The sequence below is a fragment of the Orcinus orca genome, chromosome 12 (genome assembly GCF_937001465.1).
Source record: "Orcinus orca chromosome 12, mOrcOrc1.1, whole genome shotgun sequence".
NCBI classification, from domain to species: Eukaryota; Metazoa; Chordata; class Mammalia; order Artiodactyla; family Delphinidae; genus Orcinus; species Orcinus orca.
The window spans coordinates 26460710-26488707 of NC_064570.1; the positions used below are offsets into that span (position 1 = coordinate 26460710).

At 37.9% G+C, this 27998-nt stretch overlaps 1 protein-coding gene across 4 annotated transcripts in view; it reads left to right on the forward strand.

Moving 5' to 3' along the window:
• Window positions 1-27998, forward strand: part of MAP3K5 (mitogen-activated protein kinase kinase kinase 5) — a 210953-nt gene that overhangs the window by 60077 nt on the left and 122878 nt on the right. For 3 of the 4 annotated variants that reach the window (XM_004263783.4, XM_033406517.2, XM_049695573.1), the window contains exons 2-4: window positions 7414-7553; window positions 21148-21171; window positions 27267-27460. In XM_004263783.4, coding sequence (XP_004263831.1) covers window positions 7414-7553; window positions 21148-21171; window positions 27267-27460 — 358 coding nt within the window. The remainder of the gene's footprint in view (window positions 1-7413; window positions 7554-21147; window positions 21172-27266; window positions 27461-27998) is intronic. The other variant, XM_049695571.1, reaches the window with a different exon arrangement.

Consider the following 27998-nt stretch of genomic DNA (forward strand, 5'->3'; position numbering starts at 1 on the left):
GCCTTCAGAATTTGATTTCAACATCACTTCGATGAGTAATTATTCATCTGAGGCTTCATCAGGTGGTACTGAGTTATATAGTCGCATTGTCTTCAATAACATGATAAATTGCTCAAAGGGCTTCCTATGAACATTTTTTTGTAGTGGCTCCATATAATGACCATATATTGAGAGTTTCCTGTGCCTAGTGCACATGTAACCCTTACAACAGTTTTATATGGTAAATACCTGTGTTACTATCCTCAATTTACAGTTGAGGAAACCGAAACTCAGAGAATTTAAGGTGTCTAATGTCACCCAGCCAGAAACCTAATTAGGATTCAGACACTGGAAGTCATGAAACAGCTTGCCTGCCTTTTGCATATTCATGACTCCTCTCGAGGCCACTGGAGATGGGGAGGTTTCCTTTCCAGCTTTTCAGCTCTGTGGTGTGCTTTTCTGAGGCTGCATCTCCTCCTGGCCGAGAGCTGTGGTTCTAGGTCCTGCCGCTCTGCTGGGCATCTCCTACAGATGTGTGCTCTTTCCCCCTTGCATTCTCTCAAGCTGGCGCATCGTGAACTGAACTCTTGCAGCTATTGCCCAGGCAAGGGGACTTTAGTTCTTACACCACCAATCTTATTTGGTTCTGTTCCCTCCTTCCTTCTTTCCATGTTTCTCTCCTTCCCCTTTCCCCACTCTTTCTTTCTCTTTTGTTTCTTCTTCCTCTCTAGGCTTCTCCCCTTTTCTCTCCCTGCACCCCCACCCCCCTTGGTAGGTGCAATGGCTCTCAATATGTTTACAAGACCACCCTCTGGAAGTACAAACGGTCCCTCTGATCACTTACCTCCCAGGCTTCTTTTCAGGTTAAACACCCCGCCCCCATACCTCAGTATAATAAACATCAAACAAGCAAATTAGGGCTGGGGTGGGGAGATTATATATATATTTGCTTGAGCAATATAGGAATGATTCACGCTTGAATCACTGTGCATATATTTATTGGAGTTTAGGGATGAGGAAATTGGGGGCCAAAATCTACTGTTGATACAAATGTGTATCGTTATACACAGTAGGGTTAACTAAAAAACATACAAGAAAATAAAAGGGTGCTGATGAAGCTAAATGAGTAGTAATTTAAAGCAGGAATTGCCAAACCATGACCAATTCAAAACAGCAATGATGATGGATTATTCTTCTATCCTTCCTGAAAATCTCAGCAATTCTAGCTGTACAGTAGGAGTTTTGCAATTTCTCAACATTGTATCCTGCCAGGCTTTAGAAAACTGACTTAGAAACTTCAGGATACTCTCCTGGGGCACTGCTTTTAGGCCATGAGTAACATTTTAGTAATTTTCATATTGTAGATTAGTTGTAAACAGCCCTTATTCATTCATAAAAGAAAAATCAATGGAATGCAGGTTATGCTTCCCTTAAGAATTAGGAAGGGATGATCATTTGGGGGTTAGTGTCTGCTCTTTAGAGAATCTCTCTTGGTTCACCCATTAAGGATCCCATTGGGAATTGACGTAGTTTTCTAGTGTGGTTTTCTGTATTTCTCAACCAAGTCCCAGGCACCCTTCCTTTCCTTGGCTTCTTCCATAATGCCTTTGATGTGCCAGGGGTGCTGTTTGAGGTGCTCCACTTTCTGACTCCGTTGCCAGCTGATGCCTCACCCACATAGGTTTCTGTCATCCATCCTACCAGAGAATGGCTCAGGATGTTTGCTGAATTAAACTGGAACTAATGGGTCATTGTGGGGATTAATCCGTCATGACTGGATGCGTAGTTCTGTGTAATAACTTGGGAAGTTTCCAGTGATTATGAAACTTTAGAGCACTTGTAGACTACAGAACAAGCTGAATCACTACTGGGCTCTTGCTTTGTCATCAGCGATCCTGATGCTTAAGGAAAAACGCTGAATAGATGGAAATAAACATGTCTTCCTTCAGTGCTGCTTTTTACAAGCAGCAGCAGCAGCTCTTGTGAAATATTTAACAGATATGGTTTACCAAGGAAAAATTAAATAGAAAGTAACGCAGACCATGAACCACTGCCATTTGCTGACCAAAATGCAATTACTCACAACAGTCTTATGTGATTGTCCTAGAAATTTATTATGCTTTAATAAACTCCTGGCAAACCTAATTTGATGCTCCATTTAGTGTCAATTGAATTGGAAGAAGGAAAGAAACTACACCTTATATACAACTGTGAGAGATTTTAATGTCTTTGCCTATATTTTTAAATGACTGACTTAGCCTTAAATTTTGAAATGTGGCAATTTTACGCACAATATTACCACAAAAGCTCAATTAGACGATTATTAAGTGCATTTACTCATGAAATACATTTCAGGAGTATATGCGTCAGTCCCCAAATCTATTTTTGCATTTCATTTTTGTTCTGATCTTTAGAACCTCCATATCCTATAAGTGTAGTGTGTGGCTCATTTAAGAATTAAGGGCATGGATTCTCCAGCCAGATTGCCTGGGTTTGAATCCTGGTGCTACCGCTTTCAGACTGATTTTGGGCTGATTACTTATACCTTCTCTACCTCAATGTCCTGAGATAATAACATTACCTACCACAAAAGGGGTATTATGAAGATTAAGTGATTTAATATTTGTGATTAAGTGATTTAATATTTGTCAGACACAGAATGTCTGACATGTGTAATTACTAAATACATGTTTATAAAATAAAGTGGGTAAACTGTACCCCATATAAGTGAGTTTCAAAAATGGTGGAGTATCAGGCATTTATTTAGTTTGTTTTAATTACATCATCTTATGCATTTTTAGCATGTCTTAGGATGATTTCACAAGGAAAAAAATTTTCACCTGTTTATTTTATTACTTTTGAGAAGATACGCATCAGAGTCAGAAGGTAGCCATAATAAGATAATATTTTCTTTAGTTAGATAATGAAATATTATTGTGTAAAAAAATGCTGTGTAACTAGAAGTCCTAGCCAGTATAACAAGGCAAAACAAAACAACCAACCAGAAAACAAAAACCATGAAAGACATACAGATTGGAAAGGAAGAAAGAAAACCATTTCTAGTTGCAGATGATATGATTGTCCATGTAGAAAATCCCAAAGCATGGACCAAAAAAAAAAGCTCCTTGAACTAATAAGTGAGTTTAGTAAAGCTTCAGGATACAAGGTCAATATACAAAAATCAACCATTTTTATGTACTAACAATGAACAATTGGGATTTGCAATTTTAAAAAGAGTACCATCTACAATAGCACCCCAAAAATGAAACAGGTATAAATTTAACAAAATATGTATAGGAACTATATGTTGAAAATTACAAAATACTGATGGGCAAAGTAATCAAAGAAGACCTAAATAAGTGGAGAGATATGCCATATTCATGCACTGAAAGACTCAATATTGTTAAGATGTCAGTTCTCCCCAAAATGATCTATAGTCATCATAATCCTAGTCAAAATTCTGGGAGAATTTTTTGCAGCTATCAACGGATAGCTCTCAGCTACCAATTGCTTCTAAAATTTATACAGGAAAGCAAATTGAAGAACTCAAATAGCTACAACAGTTTTGAAAACAGAAGAGTTGGAGGACTCACACTGCCTGATTCCAGTACCTCCCATAAAGCTACAGTAGACAAAACAGTGTACATAGCACAGACGGTCCCCAACTTACAATAGTTCGGTTTATGATTTTTGGACTTTATGATGGTACAAAAATGATACCCATTCAGTAGAAAACATAATTCAAAATTTTGAAGTTTGATCTTTTCCCGGGCTAGTGGTACAGTCCTCAAGTGTTCTGAGCACATTGAAGGTAGACTAGGCTAAGCTATGATGTTCGGTAGTTTAAGTGTATTAAATGTATTTCAATTTACAGTACTTTCAACTTATGGGCTTATCTGGACATAACCCCATTGTAAATCGAGGGACATCTGTATTGGCAAAAGGTAGACACAGAGATCAATGGAATGGAATAGAAAATCCAAAACTTTTTGGAAGAGAAAATCAAAATGGATCATAAACTTAAATGTAAAAGCTATAAAACTTTTGGGAGAAAACAGAGGAGAAAACTTTTGTGACTTGGGTTAGGCAAAGATTCTTTTGAGATACCACACCTAAAGCACAATCCACAATAGAAAAAAAATTTGATAAATTGGTCTTAAAGTTAAAAACTTCGGCTCTCCTAAAGGCACTTAACGGAATGAAGAGGTAAGTCACAAACTGGGAGAAAGTATTTGTAAATAACATACCTGACAAAGGAAACATATCCAGATAATATAAAAACACACAAAACTCACAGTAAGAAAACAAACTCAACAATAAAAAAATGGGCACATGCTTTAACACTTTACAAAGCAGATGAAAGAGTAAATTTTCCTCTATGGAAATTAAGAAATATATTAAGAAAAAATACAAATACATTAGAACAAATCACTTATCTGAATTTGAGGTAGGAAAAATGCCTGTCTTCTTCTGAGTTATCATATGGTATTATGGTATTTTAAAATTACTATACAATTTAGCAGTTTTAATGTTCTATATTGCATCCCCAAAGGGGTCTGTTCCTGTTTAGATCTAGTGAATATACCTCAGTTTGCTTTTACCATTTATTTTAAATGTCTCGTTTCTCTCTTAATCTGAAAGCCTTCTGCAGCGTTTGTATTTTGTTTTAGCAACAAATTCCACGAGTCAGTTCTCTGGAAAGAACCCATTTCCCCCCCTCTTGTCACTACTTTAACTTAGCATTTTTCTTTGTATATCTCTCATTTAGTTTTCATCGGCAGCTGTTTTATTTGGTTTCTCTCAGCCACACTGTATGCCTTCTCTTGATTTTAAAGCGGCGTCGCTGACTGAGTGGCTGGCATCTGTGGGAGGAGCAAGCTGTGTGGGCGCAGGAGGCAGATGGGGCGTGTGGGTGGGATGCAGTGACTCAGTTTGTTCGGGTGTTGATTTTTGATGTGTAAATGGTAAGGACCCCAAAAGAAAGCTCTCCATTTGTATTAAAGAGCCCCGAAGTCATGGTTAGCCTTGAAAACATCTTTTGACGCTCCTGTGACCTGTCCTCCCCTTTTATAACCTCACTCAATCTCCTATGTCTTTAGCCTCCATTTGATCTGATTTATTTCTCCTTCACAGAATGCAGACTCTAATTTCACATTCATTAGATAAGGCCGACTGTCTCAAACAGCCTCTCGAGGGTCTGTGTCGCTTTTATAAAAGTGCTGCAGTTTGGTTTTACATTCAGTCACACGGGGCTTCAATGTTCTTTGTGTATTTTGGTGGGTTCCTAAATTACAAAAGTAATCAATGTTCGTAATAGAAATTGTGAAAGACATAGAAGATAGAAAGAGGAAAAGGTAATTCATAATTCCATCACACAGCTTTATCACAGTTTACATTTTGGTATACAACTTTCCAAAACTTTTTTATTCATGTGCATATATACACATAGAATATATATAATAATCTATTCATTATAATGTATACATTATATTTTAATGTGTATGCTATACATTATAATGTATATATTTTAATATTTTTCCTTAATATAGCTTGAATTTACCCCAATATTAAATGTTCTTCTATAATATAGTTTTCAATGGTTATATAACGTGCCATTAATTGAATTTGTGTGTGTGTGTGTGTGTGTGTGTGTGTGTGTGTGTTTCGCCATTTTTCTACTGATGGTTATTTAGGCATTTTCCATTGTTACTGCAAAAATAATATTTCAGTGCATATACTTACAAGTAAATCTGCTACATGTATAGGAATTTTCACAGGATAAATTCTTAGGAATGGAATTATTGAGTCAAAGAGTGTGCATAATTTTAAGGACTCAAGTCTCCTAAAATATTCCCCACAGCATGTAAGAGTATCATTTCTTTGCATCTCCATTGGGTATTTTGAAATATCTTAGGCCACTTGTTAGGGAAAAAACTTGACACTATTATTCGTTTAATGTGCGTTTATTAGTAGTGAGATGTAGAATATTTTTATATGTTTATTTACCATTTTAGTTATACTTTTGTGATTTTACCTGCCTATGTCCATAGCCTAATTTTCTATTGTAATGTTCTTATTTGTTTTAAATTGACCAATCGAGATAATTTATAAAGATATTAACCTTTCATGTGTCACGTATTGCACATATTTTAAACAAATTAACATCATCTGTTAAATTTGCTGTGTGTTAACATTTTCATTTTAATTGTGAGTAGGATCTGTTTATTACATTTTCCAGAAGCTTATTATGCTTATAAAGGAAGCTCTTGGTTTTCATAATTTTGGATCTTGACACCTTACTAAATTGTATTATTGCTCATAGTGGTTGTTTAATTGATTCTACTGGGTTTTTTTGGTTGGTAATTGTAACATCTGCAAGTAATGATAATTATGTATTTTATTTTATAGAATTATGTTTCCATACTTTGTGAAATCTTATTGCATTAGTTAGGATTTTCAGAAAGAGTACTAGTAGTGAGAATAGTTGACAGTCTTGTCTTTTTCCTGATTTTCATGGGAATACCTATAAGCACAAAGTTGGCAGTTGTTATGAAATATATATTATTCTTCACTTTAAAGAAGTGCCCTTATATTTTCAGTTTGCCGTTATTTTTAATGAGAAATGGAAGTGGATTTTGAATTTTAGTTAAAGTATCAATACTTTGGGCATCTTTGGGAATGCTGATGATTTTTTTTCCATTGAGCCATCCTTGCATTCCCCAAATAAATTTTAAACCCATGATCTAGTGGTCTTATAGTATAATGCTTGATGCATTTTGCTCAGTTTTCTTTCATGTTTTTGTCTGTATACATAAATGAGTTTGAGACTAATCTGAATTTTATTTTTGGGACATTGTCAAATTTTGGTATCAAGTTTATGCCACCCTGGTGTTAGTCATCTATGAGCTTTGGAAGAACTTGTATCTGTGGTTATATTCTCCTTCTTAGTCATAATTTCTATACCTTTGATTTTTCTTTTTCTTGATTATACTTGCTAAGGACTTGCTAGATATTAATTATTATAAAATACAGCTCTGAACTGAGTCATCATCTTACCTATTTGCTTTTATAAATCTCATTTTACATTTATTACTTGCTTCTGTTTCCCATGGATCTGCTTCTGGAACCTTTGTTAACTTGTTTTCAGTGTTGAAATTTAACAGAGAGAATAAGTCCTGCTTCCCACCATTGCAGACTCTCCTTAGTTTCCAGTAATTATATGACCCCCTTATTGTTTTAAAAGTGCAGTTTTGCTGCAGTTTGTAAAACCAGTTCTGATAGAACTGCTAATTAAAAAGTCAGTGGTAAATGAAGAGGGAAAGTCCCTATGGTTTCCTCATTTCCTCTTTGAATACCAAGTAACTGAAACCGAAAAGTGCTTACTGGGCATTATTTAGGTGTCACCTTTTGGGGGACTTTGTTTTCTGTTTGCAGATATTGCCGTGGTGGAGATGAGTGATGCCTTCCGGCAGCCGTCTTTATTTTACCACCTTGGAGTGAGAGAAAGTTTCAGCATGGCCAACAACATCATCCTCTACTGTGATACTAATTCAGACTCTCTGCAGTCACTGAAGGTACCTCACTTGTTTACTAAATATTTACTCTAGGCACCAGAGTTTTAGGGATAACTCTCCGTCATCCAAAAAAAAAAAAAAATCAACTAGTGTATGTTTATGAAAGGATGTTTTTGTTAGTCCAATAATTATGTAACAGTGACGAATTACATTGTGGGGTTTATCTGGAATTCAATGTGGAAATTTGATGATACACAGATAGGGGAAAAACTTAGTGTTGATTTCTGAGCTCTGATTGGAGTTGCAGTTGAGGAGACGGTTGTTAATAGGAAGTTGTCAGTATACACACTGGAGAAAGAAGAGGAGATTGCATAAGGTATGGACAGCCCTCGTGCTGTGTCACCATTGGGGGTTTCATTGGGCACACCTGTCTCCAACTAGAAAGTACTCTGAGTAGAAATTCTCTATCACCAAAAATTGCCATCCTCTTTCACTGGGATATGATTTCAATTAAAGTGGGAAAAGGGGAAGGAAAACTTACCGTATTTGTCTGCAAAATTCAGCATGTCTCATGGCATTCTCTCCATTATAGGAACTTAATGGTAGGAGGGTATTTCCTCCATCCAAAAAGATTGCCTAAAATGCTTTTGCAAGGCCAAGTGAGTCTACACTGTGTGATTCTTTGAAAAGCATCTAACAGTTCAGCACATAACTCATGCTGAACCTGATATCATTCATTTCCTTTGCGAAACTTCCATCTACCTCTTCGTGGCTTTTTCTCATCTATACTTTCAAGTTCCCAAATCAAAGCCAACCTTGGAACGTGGAGTCCTAAAACCCAGAGCCATACTTCTAGTAGCTTAGGAATTGGTAATATGAAGATCTCTAACCCAAAATCCAAGCCAAAAAAAATTTAGTAGTATTTTGCTTTTATCTGAATATCTGAAGCTTATATGACTTTCTCTAAAAAATCTGCAGAGTGTCATTTAGCAAATACCTTTGCTGTATGCCAGGCATTGTGCTGGGGATTTATAGGCTATCCCTTTCCAGAATACTCTGAAACAGTACTAAGGGATTTTCCCCAACTCCGTCTAAATCTGTTTTTCACCTGGAAAAATTCTTTAAGCAACCCCTACTTAATTTTGCCCCAGATGTACCCCTTTAATTAATGTATCATACATTTCATGATGGCGTATTTTTAATTAAACATTTTGATTTGGTACTATTTACAACATATATTAGCAGTTGATGAAGAGATTATTTTATTTACTCTTTGTATTCTGCTATTTTATTTTCTTTGCATTGTTTATTTTCAGCAGGCAGTGTTGTGTTGGACATTTTTCACACTACACTATTTTTATTCTTGTCCTACTGGTATCTGGTGATTTAATTTTATGGCCATCCTTTCCTAAGGAAATTTTTTTAAATTACATTTGAGAGAAAGAGATAAAGCTAATCTTATCAGAAATTTGTGTGGGACAAATAAACTGATTTATTTAATTGCTTTCAGCCAGCCTTTGTATAGAAGTGTTATTGGTATTTGAATAAAACAGTTCTTTAAAGAGGCTTGTCTATCTAAAATATACTCATTTATCTTGTACATAATCGCTGCTTGTTATTGAGCTCTTACTATGTGCTAGGTACTAAGTGCTTTACCCACATACATATTCACATTTAATTCTTAAAACATCCCTGTGAGGTATATAATCTTTTTTTTAAAAATATTTATTTATTTATTTATTTATGGCTGCGTTGGGTCCTCGTTGCTGCATGCGGGCTTTCTCTAGTTGTGGTGAGCAGGGGCTACTCTTTGTTGCGGTGCACGGGCTTCTCACTATGTTGGCTTCTCCTGTTGCAGAGCATGGGCTCTGGGCGCGCAGGTTTCAGTAATTGTGGCTCGTAGGCTCTAGAGCACGGGCTCAGTAGTTGTGGCACATGGGCTTAGTTGCTCCGCAGCATGGGGGATCTTCCTGGACCAGGGATCAAACCTGTGTCCCCTGCATTGGCAGGAAGATTCTTAACCATTGCGCCACCAGGGAAGTCCCTGGGGTATATATTCTATCACCAAATTACAAGATTTCAAACTGAGACTCTAACAAATTCAATCATTTGCCCAAGGTGATATGGAAAATTTGGGACCATGTCTGCCTGACTCCAAGGCCTGTTCCCCTTAACCACTAAACTTGGTTGCAGTTACTTTTAGTTAGAAGGATATCAGACATTCCTGCTAACTGTGTTCATTTAGAAAAACCCATCAAGCATACGTCCTGAGTTGTTCCATGCAACATCCATCCCTTCTTTTGTCTTCCTCCTTCCACTGACTGTATGTTATTGACTGTATTCCCTAAGCTTTTGCCATTTTCTTATTTAGTTTGTTCCTGGCCCAAATAGGTATGTGGTTGCAGAGGACAAAGTTCTGGGGTAGAAAGTGTTTTTTTTTCAGTCTCTGAGCAATGCTACTGAGGAAAGTCTGTGTGTGTGTGTGTGTGTGTGTGTGTGTGTGTGTGTGTGTGTGTGTATTTTTAATTTTTAAAATTTATTTCTGTTGCAGGTAGTTATAGGTGTAACTGTTATCCCTGCCATCTACCAACAGAAAGAAAAACTGCTGTGAAATAAGGCAGAACAAGAGATATTTACAAATAATATATTATGTATGGATTAACCAAATAAAAACGAAGCATCTTCCTATTTTCACAGGGCAAAGACAGAATGAGAATGTTATTCTTATCCCATACCTAGCTTCACTTAGGTTGATTCTTCGGGCATCTAGAAAGTACAGCTGCACCAGTTTTATTTCCATCTACTGCTCTTTGTTGAAGAGAACAATTTCTCTTTAGCAGCAAATTCTTAGGAAAAAATCATAGGAAAAATTTTTTTTAAGTTTAAGCTTCTGAAAAATCATTGTTAGGAACCATATAAGTACTTAAAATCTATGTCTGAGTTTTCATATGAAAGCATATTTAGAATCTAATCAAATCATGAACTTGCAATAGGATTCGTAGTCATTTTAAATTACAAGTACTGTCTTATTGTAGCAAGAAATATTTAATTTTCTTCAAAAAAAAAGATCATCATTGCACTTTGAGAAAGGGAAGTTGATAGATATTCTTTTTTTTCCCTTAGCATTGGAATAACAATTTTCACAATTTTCTCTAGATAAGTATCATGAAACCTTCTTATGTGCCTATTAGTGAGACTCTTAATGCTGAGATTTACATTTGCTTGAAAATAAGAAATTGCTGGGAACAGTTGTTTTCTGATTTATTTCGTGCATCAGAGAAATTATCAGATCTTCCCTTGGGGTCTCTTGGTAAATGGGACAGTAGGTCTGGACACCATTGGCCAGTAAGTTGTTGGGCCAATACACAGAATGCGTCTGTCATCAGAAAGGGCTTGGGAGAAATGAATGGCTGTTGTGTAGAGTGAGGAAGTTGTTTTAATGAACCGTTTCTTCTATCATCAGAAATTCCTTTACAACTGCTCTCAGCTCTAATTCTTGTGATTCTTCCCCCTTTTCCCTTGTTTAGCTCCCTCTGTTTTTTCTAGGCTACTCCCCACTCACATTAAATAATGTTTCATATAAAAACAAAGCAAAACAAAACAAGGAAATACCACTTAAAAGCCAACAATTAAAAGCCCTTATTATACCAATGGCAAGGCTGTGGAGAATGGAAAACGTATGCATTGCTGGTGGGAGAGTATGTTGGCGCTACCTTTTGAAGATCAAATAGCTTATAATATCAAATGAGCGTATCACCAAGAGTCAGCAGTTCTGTCTCTAGATGTATACTGTAAAAAATAATCTTTAGCATGCATAAGGAGATATAATCAAGAATGTTTATGTTAACATTGTTTGTAATAACCTCTCCCCCAGAGGAATTGGTAAATATCTATCAACAGAAGAATGAATAACTACTTTCTGGTATAGTCATTTAATGGAATCTTATAGAGCACTTAAAATGAATTAACTAGAGCTTTCTGTACCACTATCAATATATCTCATAAAGAGTGTTGTGGGAAAAAAAATTATAGAAGCTTGTGTACAGTATAGTGCCATCTATACAAAATGTAATGACGTGCAGGACAAGTTTTTTATACATTTATATTATAAAAGGATAGAAGTATGTATGGGAATTATAAATAAATTAAGAATAGTTACCTCTTTGAAGGATAGGAGTGGCATAGAGTTGAGAGGGGATGACAGGAGTCTTCAACTATATATGTAATATTATATTTCTAAGACTAGGTGGTACATGCATAGGTGTGTGAAAAAGTTTTATTTTAAATTTTTAAAATTGAAGTATAATTAACTTACAGTACTGTATTAATTTCAGGTGTGCAGCATAGTAATGATCACCATAAGTCTAGCTACCATCTGTCACTATACAAAGTACATTACAGTGTTATTGACTGTATTCCCTATGCTGTATACTACATCCCCATGACTTATTTATTTAATAACTGGAAGTTTCTACCGCTTAATCCCCTTTACCTGTTTTCCCCATCTTCACACGCCCCTCTCCTCTGGCAACCATCAGTTTGTTGTCTGTATCTATCAGTCTGTTTCTGTTTTGTCTTGTTTGTTTGCCTGTTTTGTTTTTTAATTTTGCACATAAATGAAATCATATGGTACTTGTCTTTCTCTGTATGACTTATTGCACTCAGCATAAATATTCTCTAGCTCCATCCATGTTGTTGCAAATGGCACAATTTCATTCTTTTTATGGCGAGTAGTATTCCATTGTACATATATAAACATATGTATGTACCACATCTTCTTTATCTGTTCATCTATTGATAGACATCTAGATTCTGTATCTTGTTTCTGTATCTTGGCTATTGGAAATAATGCTTCAGTGAACTTGGGGGTGCATATATCTCTTCAAATTAGTTTTCGTTTTCTTCAGATAAACACCTAGAAGTGGAATTGCTGGATCATATGGTAGTTCTTTTGAGGAACCTCTATACTGTTTCCACAGAAGCTACACCAATTTACATTCCTGCCAACGGTGAATGAGGGTTCCTTTTTCTCCACATCCTTGCCAACACTTTGTTGTCTTTTGATGATGGCCATTCTGACAGGTCTGAGGTGATATCTCATTGTAGTTTTGATTTGCATTTACCTGATGATTAGTGATGTTGAGCATCTTTTCATGTGCTTGTTGACTATCTGTATGTCTTCTTTTCAAAAATGTCTATTTCAGATCTTCTGCCCATTTTTTAATCAGGTTTTTTTAATATTGAGTTGTATGAGTCCTTTATGTATTTTGGATATTAATCCCTTATTAGATATATCATTTGCAATTATCTTCTCCCATTTAGTAGGTTGCCTTTTTGTTTTGTTGGTGGTTTTCTTTGCTGTGCTAAAGGAGTGTATGATTAAGTTTTATATTTTTATATACTTGAAATATTTCATAATTAACCTTTTTTAATGAAAAAGTTGTTATACTCTGTTATTTCCTGTAGCCATCAGGATAATTTACATGTATTTTGGGCATTTGAATCTCAAAATATTTTTTTAGTTTCTTTTTTCTAATGTTCTAGCTGTGGTTAGAAAGCCTCATTTGGATCTTTCTTTCTGCACTAGGATAGGCTTTATTCCCATTTTATCCATTGCAGAATAAATCTTTGTCTAGAGATTGATATACACATCAGTTAGTGGTGACACAGCTTGTGTTGAAGCTTAATGATTATGTGAGATTATTCCTTATTCAAGAAATTTAGTTGTATGGTTACAAATTTAGTTGTATTTTCAAAGGGGAGTAACCATTGCTTTTTTTTTTTTTTTTTTAATTGGTCCAGGGATCCTTTATTTATTTAGTTTGGCTGTGTTGGGTCTTTGTTGCTGCACGTGGGCTTTGTCTAGTTGCAGCAGTGAGCAGGGGCTACTCTTCATTACAGTGCGTGGGCTTCTTATTGTGGTGGCTTCTCTTATTGCAGAGCATAGGCTCTAGGCGTGCGGGCTTCAGTAGTTGAGGCGCACGGGCTTAGCTGCTCTGCGGCATGTGGGATCTTCCCGGACCATGGATCAAGCCCGTGTCCCCTGCATTGGCAGGCAGATTCTTATCCACTGCGCCACCAGGGAAGTCTCTGTAGCCATTGCTTGAAAAGTCACTTTCCAGATGGGATTTGCTTTCATAAACTGTTCTCTACAGCAGTCTATCTACATGCTTAATCCTTCAAGATCTCACTGAATATAGTACCTACACGAGATATGTGTACACCCATGTTCATAACAGCATTACTTACAATAGCCAAAAGATGGAAGCAACTTAAATGTCCATCAGTGGATGAATGGATAAAACAAAATGTGGTATACACATACAATGGAACATTATTCAGCCTTAAAAAGGAAGGAAATTCTGACACATGCTACAACATGGATGAACCTTGAGAACTACCATAGTTGCTCATTCAAACAGTTCCATGGTACCTAGACCCATGATGTATATCTGTAGATACAGAGAGACCCAATCTCCTTTAGTGCTTATATATGAGAAATTGGACATTGTCTGTTTTTCTGGTAATCATTCATTTCCACCTGAAGCAAATGGTTATAGTTTTGCAAAGAGCAGGCAGTGATGTCCATCTTGTAAATTTTGATGATTATACCAGTTTCTAGTAAATCGGTGAGGTGATCAAGGTAATTTTTGTTATAAATACCTTGAACTTAAGTTAAATTTTTACATGTATTTGGCAAATTTGCTCAGATTCTAGAGTGTTCTTAAACCCATGAAACTTTTTTTTCGTCTTATACCACTGCTTCCTTTTCTTAAAGTTTTATCTCCCTTACCAAGATAAGTAACTAAGATGAGTTTAGTTTTAGATTGAATTGCGTATGAAATTAAAATTTGTTATTTTCCCAAAGGTTTATGATTCTTTAGCTTAATAATGAATTTTTACTGCATTCTTTTCAGCACTCTAAAATAGCACTTAACTTAGTCAGTGGTACAAAGTACACAGTAAGTATTAGGGAAAAAAGTCATTTGAGAATATGATCCTATAAAGTAGTCTAACGATTTGTGAATGTTGGCCCTGCCCCATATAACAGCGCTGCTCCTGGACATTTTCACAAGTGTCTTGCTTACTTGATAACTAACCGTTGATTTGTAATCACATACCCTTTTTTTTTTTTTTTTTTTTTTTGTGGTATGCGGGCCTCTCACTGTTGTGGCCTCACCCGCTGCGGAGCACAGGCTCCAGCTGCGCAGGCTCAGCAGCCATGGCTCACGGGCCCAGCCGCTCCGCGGTATGTGGGATCTTCCCGGACCGGGGCACAAACCTGTGTCCCCTGCATCGGCAGGCGGACTCTCAACCACTGTGCCACCAGGGAAGCCCCCACATACACTTTTTAATATTTCATGGAAAGATTTTTTTTTCTGTTGAGAGAAAAAAATAGTCTTGTTCTTTTGTTTTACTTATTCCAGAAATTATCTAACTTTCACCTGAGCTATAATAATTCCATGTCAAATTGGGGGAAGAAAAAGAGACGGTTTTGGGGAGGAACAGCTAAGAAATACCTGTGAGCACTGCTGTATCAAGATTTTCTCTCAAGATCTTGAACTGACAGACTAGATGAATGATTTCTTTAGCAGGAATTGATTTCCAGTTGTTGAATCCCTGAGGTTGGGGAAAGGGCTTGAGACTAGAAAATCCAGTTTTCTTTGATGTCAATTAGCAATATTACATCTTCAAAGGAATTATCTGTATACTGGATAAAGTATGCCCTTGCTTTCCTTCCTAATTCCTCCTTTACCCTCCCCCATCCCATTGTTTCTAGCATCTTATTTTCATTTTGTCAAAGGGAGAAGGGAATCTATGCTACATAGTGAATGGAAGATGACATCATATCTCTGGGTTGGCACCAGGTATTCTCTTCATTTGTAGAGACTTTCATCACAGGACCATGAGTTCGAATACCTTAAAAAGCAAGAAGGAATACCTCTGCACACAGAAGGTGTGAGTCTGAAAGCCTCCTAACTCCCACCCAATGGGGCAAGGCTTGCTGGATTCTGTTCCCTTTTGTTCATTATAAATAATTGATTCTTTCTGTGGAAGTTGATCTTTGTGGCACTGCAACCCATCATCCTATTTGAGTCCTTTTAGAATGCATCCTTGAAATTTTTACTGAAATCTATGTGTAAAATGTAATTTACTGTGCCAAAATTCATTATGTTTTAACTTTGCAACAATACAGTTTGTTTTTTGACAAATACTTGTACTTGAATAATATGGTCCAATTAGGCATTGCTGAAAGAAACAGCTGATGACAAAAAAGAGGAAGTTGATTTTAATAATAACAACACATTATAAGAAGTTTGCGTTCAGAAGCTCTTTCAAATGCTGAACGTATAAAATGTCACTCTTCAGCTGTTTGAAGATATGTATCTACTTACAGTAGAGTTCTCCCACCAAGATAAATTTTTTTTAACTTGAAACAAAAGTAATAGAGGAGGAGAAGAAAGTCTAGAATTTCTTTTAGGATTACTTTCCAGCCTGGGTATAATTTAACCTGATTTTTGGTACAGGTTGTTTTTATTGACAGTTGCTCATATGTCTTACCCATGATCATGATGTGTTCTTCCCCATGATCATGAACAACACAGGTACAAGATGCCTCTGTATCTGATAACGGTGGGAATTGAGTTGGGGTTGTCTGCTTTGATAGTATTAATACCTCATATTGCCTATGGCTTTAAAACACTTGAGGGTCTCTCATAAACTTATTTCATTTGGTCTTTCAAAATGACCCAATGAGATAGACAAGTTACTGTGTAGATTGAACAGATAGAAGATGCTTTCTTTACAGATGAGAACTAAATCCACAGGGATGCAATGACTTAGAGGCACACACAGTTAATAAGTGTCAGAGCAGGACAAGCCCCATATTCTTGGACTTGTCATCAGGTACATTTCCCTCTAAGTCTGTCCACAGATTTCATATGTCCGTTAAAAATATGATTTTCCAGGTTGTTGTTAGATTTTTTTTTAACTCGAGCTTTTATGTAAGCATAACATGTAAGCACAAGTCTACTTAGTTCCCTAACTTTAAAGATGAGCCAGTTCTGTGACACCTGTGTTGGCGTGTTTTTCCTAAGCCCGCTCAGCATGTGGAAGGGTAAAGATGAGTCCCACCTTCTCAGTGAGGCCTGTGGTGTTCACAGCAGCCCATCTGATATTTCTTTGTTTAGCTTTGAAGCATTGAAATCAGGTAAGAGGATGGAGGTGGGGAGTACAAAAGAGATTCCTTTTTTCCTAACTTTAGTAGAAAACTAGCCACGTTCCACTGGGACAGAAGGATATATCAGAAGAGAAGACCTAGAAGGTCACCAGCAGGGGAGCCATGGTCTTTTTTCCTGGCCAAGAACTCCCAGCCCTCTCCTTTCTTTTCTTTCAGGAGACAGATCCTGGTTGCTAACTCTGTTTCTTCCACCCTGAGTCCATTTGACTTGGCAACCTCACACCAGCTGTTCCCACTTCCTACTTCTGGCTGTAATTACCCAAATGTTAGTCACAGAAACTTTCCAATTTGGGGGACTCTCCATTTATTTATCCTTACGATGACCTCTTCAATGTTACATTGTCCCAAATAGCTCTCAAAAGTTGTCTTTGTCTTCCCTTGGAATGGGACCTAGGCTAGATTGTCTCATTTGTCTTGCTTCTGGGGTTGCTTATCAAAGGGTCCTGGAGTATTGAAAAAACATTTGAGGATGTTTCTGTTACGGCCAGTGAGCGCACTGATCAAAAGCCCCCTAAAGGCTTTAGGCAAGAACAAAGTTGTAGTGGGGTAATGCATCTTCAGAAACATTTCACTGGTAAGGAACTGGAATTTATGTTGACTTTTATTTTTTTCATTTCTAGGCACTTTAGGTGAAAAGTTTCCATGAAGTGATGTGAAATATTGCAGTTGCCTCTTAAACTTATTCCCTTTGTCCTTTTTTTTCCTTCAGTAGATTTAGCACAAATTAAACATTCACTATTCTACCTCAGTAGTTAGATACCTTTTTAGGTCTTGTTTGCTATTTATTTGTACTGAGTTAAAATGCACAAATAGTACCTTTCTTTCTTTATAGTTGATACCTCCTTTAAGGTTACATCGTAAGCTGTAAGTAAACTCTCCTTCAAGAGAGCCATTTGTATCCAGTTAGCTTCTATAAAACATGAGCAAGCGTTCATAAGTATTCAGTAGATTGCTCTAGGGGTGATTTAATATAGTTTTAGAATTTGTTATAATGCACGCATTACCTGAAATGAAAGCAAAGAAGACATGTAAGAGGGTTATTACTTCAGTGAGCAATTCTTCAGGAAGACATAACGTGTTGGCTGTAGGCCAGTAGCAGCTGTGGTTATTTCCTATGGTGCCAAGCAGAGGGGAGGTTCAGCGCACTCAGCCCTCACCACAGATCCCTTCATCACCACCTTCATTTCTGTGCCAGGTGCACCAAACAGAAATCATGGTAGAGTAGCTCCTGTGCTGGGCATGAGGACATCTCTCCTTCCACTGGCACAAGGACAGTGCTGACTCTGATAGGCCTTTAGCTAAAAGTAAATGATAGAATACAGAGTTGGAAGGGACCAGCGATCCCTAAATCCAATTCTTCGTGTGTTATATTAGAGAGAGGTGAAATGGCACGTGGCCACTCAGGAGCAGAGCCAAGACTTACACGTATCTATCCTAATTCATAGTCCAGTATTTTATACATTCGTTAACTAATTAATGTATTCATCCTTTTATTGAGCACCAACTATATGCCCTGCAATCTGGTAGGCAAGCAGTGGGGATACAAATATGAACTAAACAAGGCTCTTGCATCCAAGGAACTCATGCTGTAGAATAGGAGAATTGTACGAAGCAATATTTGCAATGTCGTACATGCAGTGCTTCATAAAGGTCCGTATGAGGGGTCATGAGGGCAAAAATAAGGACATCACCTGTTTCTGTTACGAGGTTAGGTGTCATTGAAGGCAGTCAGGGCCTGCTTCACAGAGAACAGGTTTCTTATGCTATTCGCAGAGCATGCTGTGTGGTACAGGATGAAGATAAGGGTGTGTTTTTTTTTGTTTGTTTGTTCTTTTGTTTTTTTACTTAGAGAGATGAGAGAAGGACATGCCTATCTCAGGAAAAGGTGTAGTTTGCTACTCTGGAGAGATGCTCCATGAATTAAGTTTGGAAAATCCCGCATGCTATGTTCCTGGCTTTGTGATTATCCAACATTTTCCTATTTATGTTTTTCATGAACCGTGTGTGTGTGTGTGTGTGTGTGTGTGTGTGTGTGTGTATGGATGGGTGGAGAGATGCATTAACCACCTGTGAAACACTGTGGGAAAAGCCACTTTCAACCTTCCTCAACAACATCACTCATTTGTCTCTTAATTTCCATCCCCCAGGGCACCACCATTGTCCAAGTCCTTCTTTTGGCATCCCTGAGCTTTGGCAAAGCTACCTAAGTGCTTTGTCCCATCCAATACTACATACCACTATCTAATTCATATTTTTAAAACTTTAACAATGTTTACCTTTTAATTATTTGTCTTTCTTGGGTAATGCATTCACCTGATACAAAAATTTATAAGTGCAAAGGATATGTTAGTGAAAAGTCATGCTCCCATCCTTGTCCCCCAGCCAGCCAGCTCCCCTCTCCATTGGCAACCACTGTTAATAGTTTCTTGTATATTCTTCCAGAGAGATTTTAGAAATACACAAATTAGAATTTTCTTTTTCTCCCTTTTATATACATAAATAGGAGCATAGGGTAACATCCATTCTGTCCTTGGCTTTTGTTCACTTAGCAGTATATCTTGGAGACCTTTCCATATCACTCTGTAGAGAACTTCCTCATCCTTTGTTCAGCTGCATTGTATTCCATCGTATGGAGGGACCATAGTTTATTCAGCCAGTTTCTAGTTGATAGAACATTCGTGTTGTTCCAAACCTTTGCTTTTACAAACAATGTCCTTGTGTGTGCTGATACTTCTTTATGGATATCATTCACCTAAAAGAAACCACTTTTACTGTCATATGCCCAAATGCCCACACAACAAAGTACTTTATTTTGACATTCAAGGCCTTCTTCAATAAGGCCCCAGATAACTGTCTAATATTATCAATGTGTGCCAAAATGAACTTTCTGTTTTAGCCCAATGATTGAATTCAAGATCTTTTCCAAGTACCCCTTTATTTCTCTCTTCTGTACTTCTCGAAATGATCTGTTTTCTTTAGCCCCCAGTAATAATATTTATTGTTCCCTAAATGGGCCTTTGTGGCTCCTAAGTCCTCTGGCCTGGATCTCCACCTCCCCGCTTCGCCTTTGGAACGTGTGACCTATTCTTGGCTCCTCTTGAGTTCCACCTTCTCTGATGATCTTTTCAGCCTTCCTCAATCTCTAGGAACATCCTCCTCTTAGAAACCCCAGCCCTTGCTACAGTATAGCTCTTTGGGTGTAGCATGTGTGTGCATACATGCCTGCGCGTACAGGCTTATAATGTTTCTTTATAAATGTGTATATGTTCTTTTTTCATCAGCAAGATTGTAAGGTATGGATGGGTTTCTTTCAGTATTTTATATACATCTTTATGACTCTCACAATTACGCTGCACAATTCCTTCCTCTATAGATTTTTGTTTCCTCATCTGTTACCCATAAACATTCAAAAATCTTACATGCTGCTCCAAGACAAAGCCTTCCTAGGTTCCCTTTTGCCCCATATTGATCCTGGGATGAATGACAGCTGGTCCCCTGGGCCTTGCGTTCCTCCTCTGCTCCTCTCTTACCTCCCCTGAGCTGGCTCCTCTTCTTGGCCAGATGGACCACCCTTTAGGCTCCACGAATGCCTTACATTTCCTGTTTCCATGGCAACATACATGCCATCTTTTCCAAAACACTGTCCCATCTCTCCTTCCTAAATCATGATTCCCCAACCTCAGTGAAGCCCTTATGCCACAGGCTCTTCTAGATTGTCTCTTCCACGTCTCTAGTCATTTTAAAGTCTAGGAATAATAATATGTTAGCTAGCTTTATTGGGAACTTTGTATACACCAGACACGGTATAGCCACGTTATTTGCATGATCTCACTTATTTCTCACAGCCTAGAAGATAGGGACACTGCCTGCAGTGTATTTATCACATTTCACTTCTTACGGAATAACAATATTTATGACTAGTTATTGTCAGATGTTCTTATTGTCTACATGTGGATTTGCCCACTCTGACAAGTAGCCAATGCCCTTTACTTCCAGCTTTATTCCACGCATGCTGCTACGTTTCTTCCCAGGGCATACGTGAGATTGTGCTTTGGGAAAGCAAACTCGTTTAAATCTCTTCCCAAAAAGATTGTAGCTATAAGATAATTCTGCACATACATACTCTGCAGAAATGATTTTTTTGTTATTCGGGTTTTGGATTCTACGTGTTTATGCTGATTTCCTTCAACCGTAGACGGTACCTTTGTGCATTCTTGTCTCCTCCATCAGATTGTAAACTTAGATGCAGAAGCTTACTCTACACCTTCTGCTCATATTTTAAATTTCCAATTGCTAAATTAATAAATAATAAAATCGTTAATACAAATTTTTCTGCATAGAATATTTTAATTAATTAGTTGAATTAATTTTGTATTAACTTCTGCTTTACTTTTCTCTTTTCTCATTTTTCAGGAAATCATTTGCCAGAAGAATACTGTGAGTATTTTACTTAACCCTTCCAGAAACTTTTTTATCTTTTCTTTTCCATCAAACTGATCTCTGGTATATTTTCCATTTCCACAATTATTAATTTCTATTTCTTTTTTTCCTCTTTAGAATTTCTAACATATCAATATAAATATGGGTTATTTTACATAAATATTGCTTTATAGTGAAACTTTATACTAATGGGAGATGACACTGATACCTGTTTTCTTCTATATATAATTATGTTTTAGAAAAAAATTTCCATACTATATTCAATTTTGTGTAATTATGAATGTTACTAAAGCAGCATATATACATACACTGATACACACACATATGTATATGTATGTCTCTCTGTATATATACATATATAGATTTCTATGTCTATATATACACTGTATATATACACTATATATACAAATTATATACATATACACACATATATACACATGTACACACACACATATGGAGATTTGTATCGATATATTGATATATACATACCTCTATCATCTTTATATTGGTACTGACTTAAGTTCCTAAGTCCTTTTGTTTCTTTTATAATATCACACACATTCTATTCTTTTTTTTAATTAAATTTATTTATTTATTTATTTATTTATTTATTTTAAATTTATTTATTTTTTATTTATTTTTGGCTGCATTGGGTCTTCATTGCTGCCTACGGGCTTTCTCTAGCTGTGGCAAGTGGGGGCTACTCTTTTTTTTTTTTTTTTTTTTTTCCTTTTGCGGTATGCTGGCCTCTCACTGTTGTGGCCTCTCCTGGTGCGGAGCACAGGCTCTGGACACACAGGCTCAGTGGCCATGGCTCACGGGCCCAGCCGCTCCGCGGCACGTGGGATCCTCCCAGACCGGGGCACGAACCCGTGTCCCCTGCATCGGCAGGCGGACTCTCAACCACTGTGCTACCAGGGAAGCCCAAGGGGGGGGGGCTTCTCTTCATTGTGGTGCGCGGGCTTCTCATTGCGATGGCTTCTCCTGTTGCGGAGCATGGGCTCTAGGTGCGCGGGCTTCAGTAGTTGTGGCACACGGGCTCAGTAGTTGTGGCTTGCGGGCTCTAGAGCACAGGCTCAGTAGTTATGGCGCACGGGCTTAGTTGCTCCACGGCATGTGGGATCTTCCCGGCCCAGGGCTCAAACCCGTGTACCCTGCATTGGCAGGCAGATTCTTAACCACTGTGCCACCAGGGAAGTCCAAGTTCCTAAGTCTTGTAAACCACACTTTAAGACCTTTGAAACCACACTTCAAAGTTCTTACCCTCCACACAGAATTAAACAAAAGTTAAAAAGTGATAAAAATAAATTAAAAAATTTTTAAATGCATGCAAGATAATTATAATATATTCTGAAATCAGCCTTGTTATGCCAATGGTTTTTCATTTTGGAAGGTAAGCCAGTATTTAAAACCTTAAAGAATGTATCTCTGAAACTTAGAGTGGAAATAACGTACTACATAAAGATCTGCACGTGATTCCATTTAAGATGAGGATAAGATTAAAAGTACAATGGGTAAATTTCCCTTAGATTGGAAATTTAAGAGATAAAGATTTAAGAGTTCAGATCAGAGACTCATTGCAGCATAAATAATGTTGCCATGATAAACTCATTCTTCACATCTCAACAGGAAATGAACAATTACTGCTTCATGCATCAATTCGGTGTAACAGATTTTGTGAAGCAAATGTTGATGGAACATGAACTGTGTGCCAGGTTTTAGGCTTGGTGCCAGAAGAGACTCACTGTGAAGGCTGAAAGTAGAGACAGCCCATTCATAACTGTCTCAGGAGACAACAACTGAGAAGTGCCAGAGTCTGCTGGGGGAGAAGGTCACGCAAATAAGCAAACAAACAAATTAGAAATTAACATAAGGTCGTGTGTGCCAAAGAGTGGGCGCCCCTTCCCTCAAGCGGGGATGGAAGGTCTTTCAGAGGAGGTGGCATTTACCTGAATGGCAGGGAAGAGCTAATCATGCCCAGTGATGGGTTGGATGTGTGGAGAAGCAGGTTTATAAGTTGACCCTATACTGCACGTTATGAACAAGTCACCCATTGACTTGAGTAAGCTGCTGTGTTTCTGGTGCTGGGTGTCCTTCTCAAAAGTTGAGTATTTTGAGCATATGTTTCAATATGTTTGACTGCTGAGAGCATATCTTCCCAGGTTAATTCATTTTCCATACATACTTATGTTCACCTTTATGTAACCTTTAAAAATTGAAAAACAGAATGGCATTATTATTTTTTAAAACAAAAGCAGTGAAGGTAATCGGAGAGAACACATTTAGATTTTGAGCTCTGTGTTTTTATAGCCATGAAAACAAGCATGGGCCGGAGAGATCAGCCTTGTTATTTTATGATCATGCCTTAGTATTTTGAAATGTAAAGAAATGTGCTGTGGTCTTTCTTTTTCAAGAAGTAGGTTTAAATATTTTAGAATTAGTATCTTATTAATAAAAGACAGTTGTTGCACTTGATCACACAGTCATTGTTTTTATTTGCTTTGGATTATTATTTATTTCAAACATTACTGCAAGAAATTGCAGTAATGATATTTCTAAGTTATACATGAGCCAGCTTGGGAAATAAATGTTCCCTTATTATTAGTGTTCATCATTTTGAAAAAGTGCTTTTCTCAGCAGCTGTTATCTTTTTAAAAAACACGAAGGGTGGGAGGGAGATGCAAGAGGGAGGAGATATGGGGATATATGTATACATGTAGCTGATTCACTCTGTTATACAGCAGAAACTAAGACAACATTGTAAAGCAATTATACTCCAATAAAGATGTTAAAATTAATTAATTAATTAATTAAAAAAAAACAATCTGAAGTCCACTCCCCGCTCCCCGCTCCCCGCACTCACACTTTCTCCCTGCTGCATGCTCGCTGGGCTGGCTCTCAGCTCGGGCCTAGAAGCTTCCATGTGCCTCCTGCTGTTTACTGCTCTCCCCCTTTTTGGGCCATAAACAATGGGACATTGAAAAAAAATATTGCCTTAGAAGCACAGGGAAGAGACTCCAAAAAGAGCAGTGAGGCCAGGAACTTGGGAAAGCCTTAGCATGCTGAATACCTTCAACAAGGATTCTGAAACCTCATCCCATGGGGTTTGAAGACAGTTTCAGGAATCTGATTTCCTCTGCTGTTTGCATGACTCTCCTTTTCTCTCTTTACCCGCCTGCTGCTCAACACACACCCAGACATCTGATAGAATTAGTTTTACACAGATGCATTATCCCCCAATATCCAGTCTTTCAGTAATAATGTGTCCTGGTTCATGTCTTATACACAGACACACATGGTATTAAGGCTTTTGAGGATACAGAACTTTATCCAGCAGCAGAAGAAACTCTAAAAGTGCTTTTCTGGTTTATTGGCTTCTCATCTGTTTGTCCTTATTTTGTGACTTAGAAGATTCAGAGCCTTTCTTCGTAATTTTGAGTCCAAGTGCTTATATAAAACAAGAGTATTTGATTCTGTGGCTCTTTTATATAGCTCCCTCATAGTTTAAGCTCTAGAAACTTTGGAAAGCAATCTCTTGATATACTTGCCTTTCTTTTCTGTTTAGACAGTAGCTTGGGTAAAAGGATTAAAATGGTGGACCTGCTGTGGGATCTTGGTAGCATTTTAGTAGCAGGATATGTTTATTTTTCCTCTTCCCCACTAGTCTTCCAATTATTGGTCCATCAAGGAGAACTTGCAAAAGGAACAATTTAATGTGCTTGATTTAAAAATCAAATCTCAACCTTTGGAGGTTCTTCTCGCACTTTAAATGGAAGTCACGTCCAGTTTCTGCTTCATTACCTGAAATACAAGTGCCTCAAAGAATAACATGTTCATAAATAATTAAACCTAGCCGTAAGGGCATTTGACACTTCTCATCTGTTTGCTACAAGGCAATAACTTGGCTCTTGCAGGGGTCCGTGCAAGGTGACCTGAGGCAAAGGGGTTGATGTGCCGGCAGGTCAAGGCCAGGCGGGAGGGTGCCCAGCCCCCAAGCCATAATGGCAGGCCCTCTGGAGAAGGAGTTCCTGGACGGGAGTCCCAGACACATCACAGCCCAGCTGTGTGACCTTGCCAAGCCTTACCTGAACCCTCACCTGTAAAATGGAGACAAGATCCCCTCCCTCAGTGGGCTGTTGTGAATGTATGGCCATTCATTCCCCGGCACATGCCAAGGTGAATAAATGTTTGCTCTCATTTGTTTAGTTCAAAGGATAAGAGAAGTGATGCATCGTTCTCTGTAATTCTGACATGGAACAAATAATTTTGGCTTCTGGACTCCCTCGAACAGTGATAAATAGAGTTTTCCACCCATCTCATTCTAGTTTTCAGCCCCCTGCTTTTTGCTTTCTCTCTGGATTTTTCTCTTAGAGGTCTCTCCCATTTCCTCAGATTCAGCCATGCCAGAGAATCACCAGGTCTGTATTTTGGCTTGAAACTCTTTTACATTCCAATCACACATGTCCAACTCTGTTTTGGACGTTATCCCTTTAGATGTCCTGTTCCCCTTAAATCCCAACCTTTCAAAAGTGTGCATGTCACCCTGCCCACCCCAAATCAAATCTCACCCACTTGAAGTTCTTCTCATATTTTAACTGGAAGTCAGGCTCTGTGTATAATTCGTTACCTGATACGTATCAAGTGCCCCCGAGTGTAATCTGTTCATAAATAATTAAGTCTGGTTCCGCCTCCTGAATTCTTGCTTTTTGTTAAGGATCCCACTCTTCTTTAAGGAGCCCCATTTACAACGGTAGAGTCACCTTTGATGCCTTCCTCTTCATCTCTCTCAATATCTGTAATCAGCTGGCTGGTCTCCATGATTTTTTCTTCTTGAAGTCAAGTGCACACGTCCACTGTTGCTGCTGTCAATCTGGTCATGCTTTGTAGCTTCCCACCTAATTTCCTTAAATCTCGTTTCTTTCTCTTTCAGTTCTTTCCGTTTTCTGGCCAGACTGTCAAAATGCACAACTTTGTTTATGTTTTCTTTCCTGCTCTGAATCCTTCCATGATTCCCACTGCCCAGCATATAGAGTTTGAAACCCTTATCTATTCACTTCTCCTTCCCTGAGCCCTAAGCTCTGGTTAAGACTCGCTTACTCAGGGGTGTCCAGTTCAATTTCTCCTTTACACTTCCCACCTCCACTTTTGTTTGCACTAGTGCACCCTCACTTGGCATCATCGGGAGCGGACAGAAGGCGGTGCTGAGTGAGCGGAGAGTGGCACAGGCTGAGGCTGGAGAGAGAGGCAGTGTTTGGATAGTCAAGCCCTTGTAGGCTACAGTGACCTGTTTTATCTTCATGCCAGGAGCAAACGAGGGGGCTTGAAGCACCTGAGGGAAGTCATCTGATATAGGTTGTTGAAAGATCACTTTGACAGCTGGGTAGAAAATAGATTGATGGGCAAGAAGAGAAGCAGAGAGCCCAGCTAAAAGCCAATTACAATGGCTCGGGCCAGGTATGTTGGTGGCATGGTCTGCAGTGTTGGCAGAGAAGATGGAGGGAAATGGACCAATACGAGGCGGAATAGACAGGACTTTGATAGGCTATGGAAGGAAATGGAAGCATCAAGGATAACTTCAGGGTCTTAGATTTAGTAACTGGGACACTAATGGAGCCACGACTGCGATAGAGCAGCCTGGAGGGGAGCAGTTTATTCTGCCATCACTCACACATTGCTGTCACGTGGGCAGCCCTGAAATGTTAGCTCTTATCATTTCCATGTATTTATGCTGTGTCTCTCTGACTAAAGTTTTAAGTTCTCTGAAGGCCAAAGGCTGTGTTTTAAGCTACCCTGTTTTACCTACAGCATATATCATTTTGCCTTAGCCATGAGAAATGGTGAATAAATATTTAATCAATTGATAGAAACTGTGCCATGCTTTTTTTCATCATCTGTAAGTCCTAATTATTTGAAGTAAGGAATTAAAGAAATTGGAAGAGATTTCCGTTTCCATAGGTCATTAAATAGGAAATGAGGTTTTTAAAAATTTACCTTCACATTCAGGATTATTATTTAAAAGTAGGATTTAGGGTTACGTCAGTGTGGAGTCTGCAGGCCAGCTCACCACCTTCTGGCGCCTCCTCTTTCCACAGATGTGCACTGGGAACTACACATTTATTCCTTACATGATAACTCCACATAACAAGGTCTACTGCTGTGATAGCAGCTTCATGAAGGGCTTGACAGAGCTCATGCAGCCGAACTTTGAGCTGCTCCTTGGACCCATCTGCTTACCTCTTGTGGATCGTTTCATTCAACTTTTGAAGGTGGCACAAGCAAGTTGCAGGTAAAGTTTAGTAATGCTATTTGGTGGTGATAATGAAGTGTTCATCTGCTTCATTTATTTGTGCAACTTATCAGATGTTTCTTACATGCAGTACTCAACCAAGAACCAGGGAAAAATATATAAAACCCTCTAAGTGGATAAAATAGATGCTGCCTAGTCCACCTCTTGTATTTTGTCCACTTTATTCAGAGGAGAACAACTTGAAATCAGAAAAAAAAAAAAAAAGACTGTTAACTGTGTTGTAGAAATGGTAGAGCTAAAAATATATTCAAAGTACAGAAATATTATCTGAATAAATGTCCAGAGACTTTTAGTGTAAGGACAAGAACTCTCTAAAAATTGCTGAAAGCACTATTATATTTTAGTTAAGAGCAATCATTTAGGTTGATAAATGAGGATGCTGGATCAGAAGGAAAATGTTATATTATGTTCAAATCACAGGCACACCTAATTTATTTAGAACAATTTCTACTCAAAACAGTAAAATGAAAAATAAAGTTTTAGCATTTTAAGTGGTACATTGCAGGGTCTTGGAAAA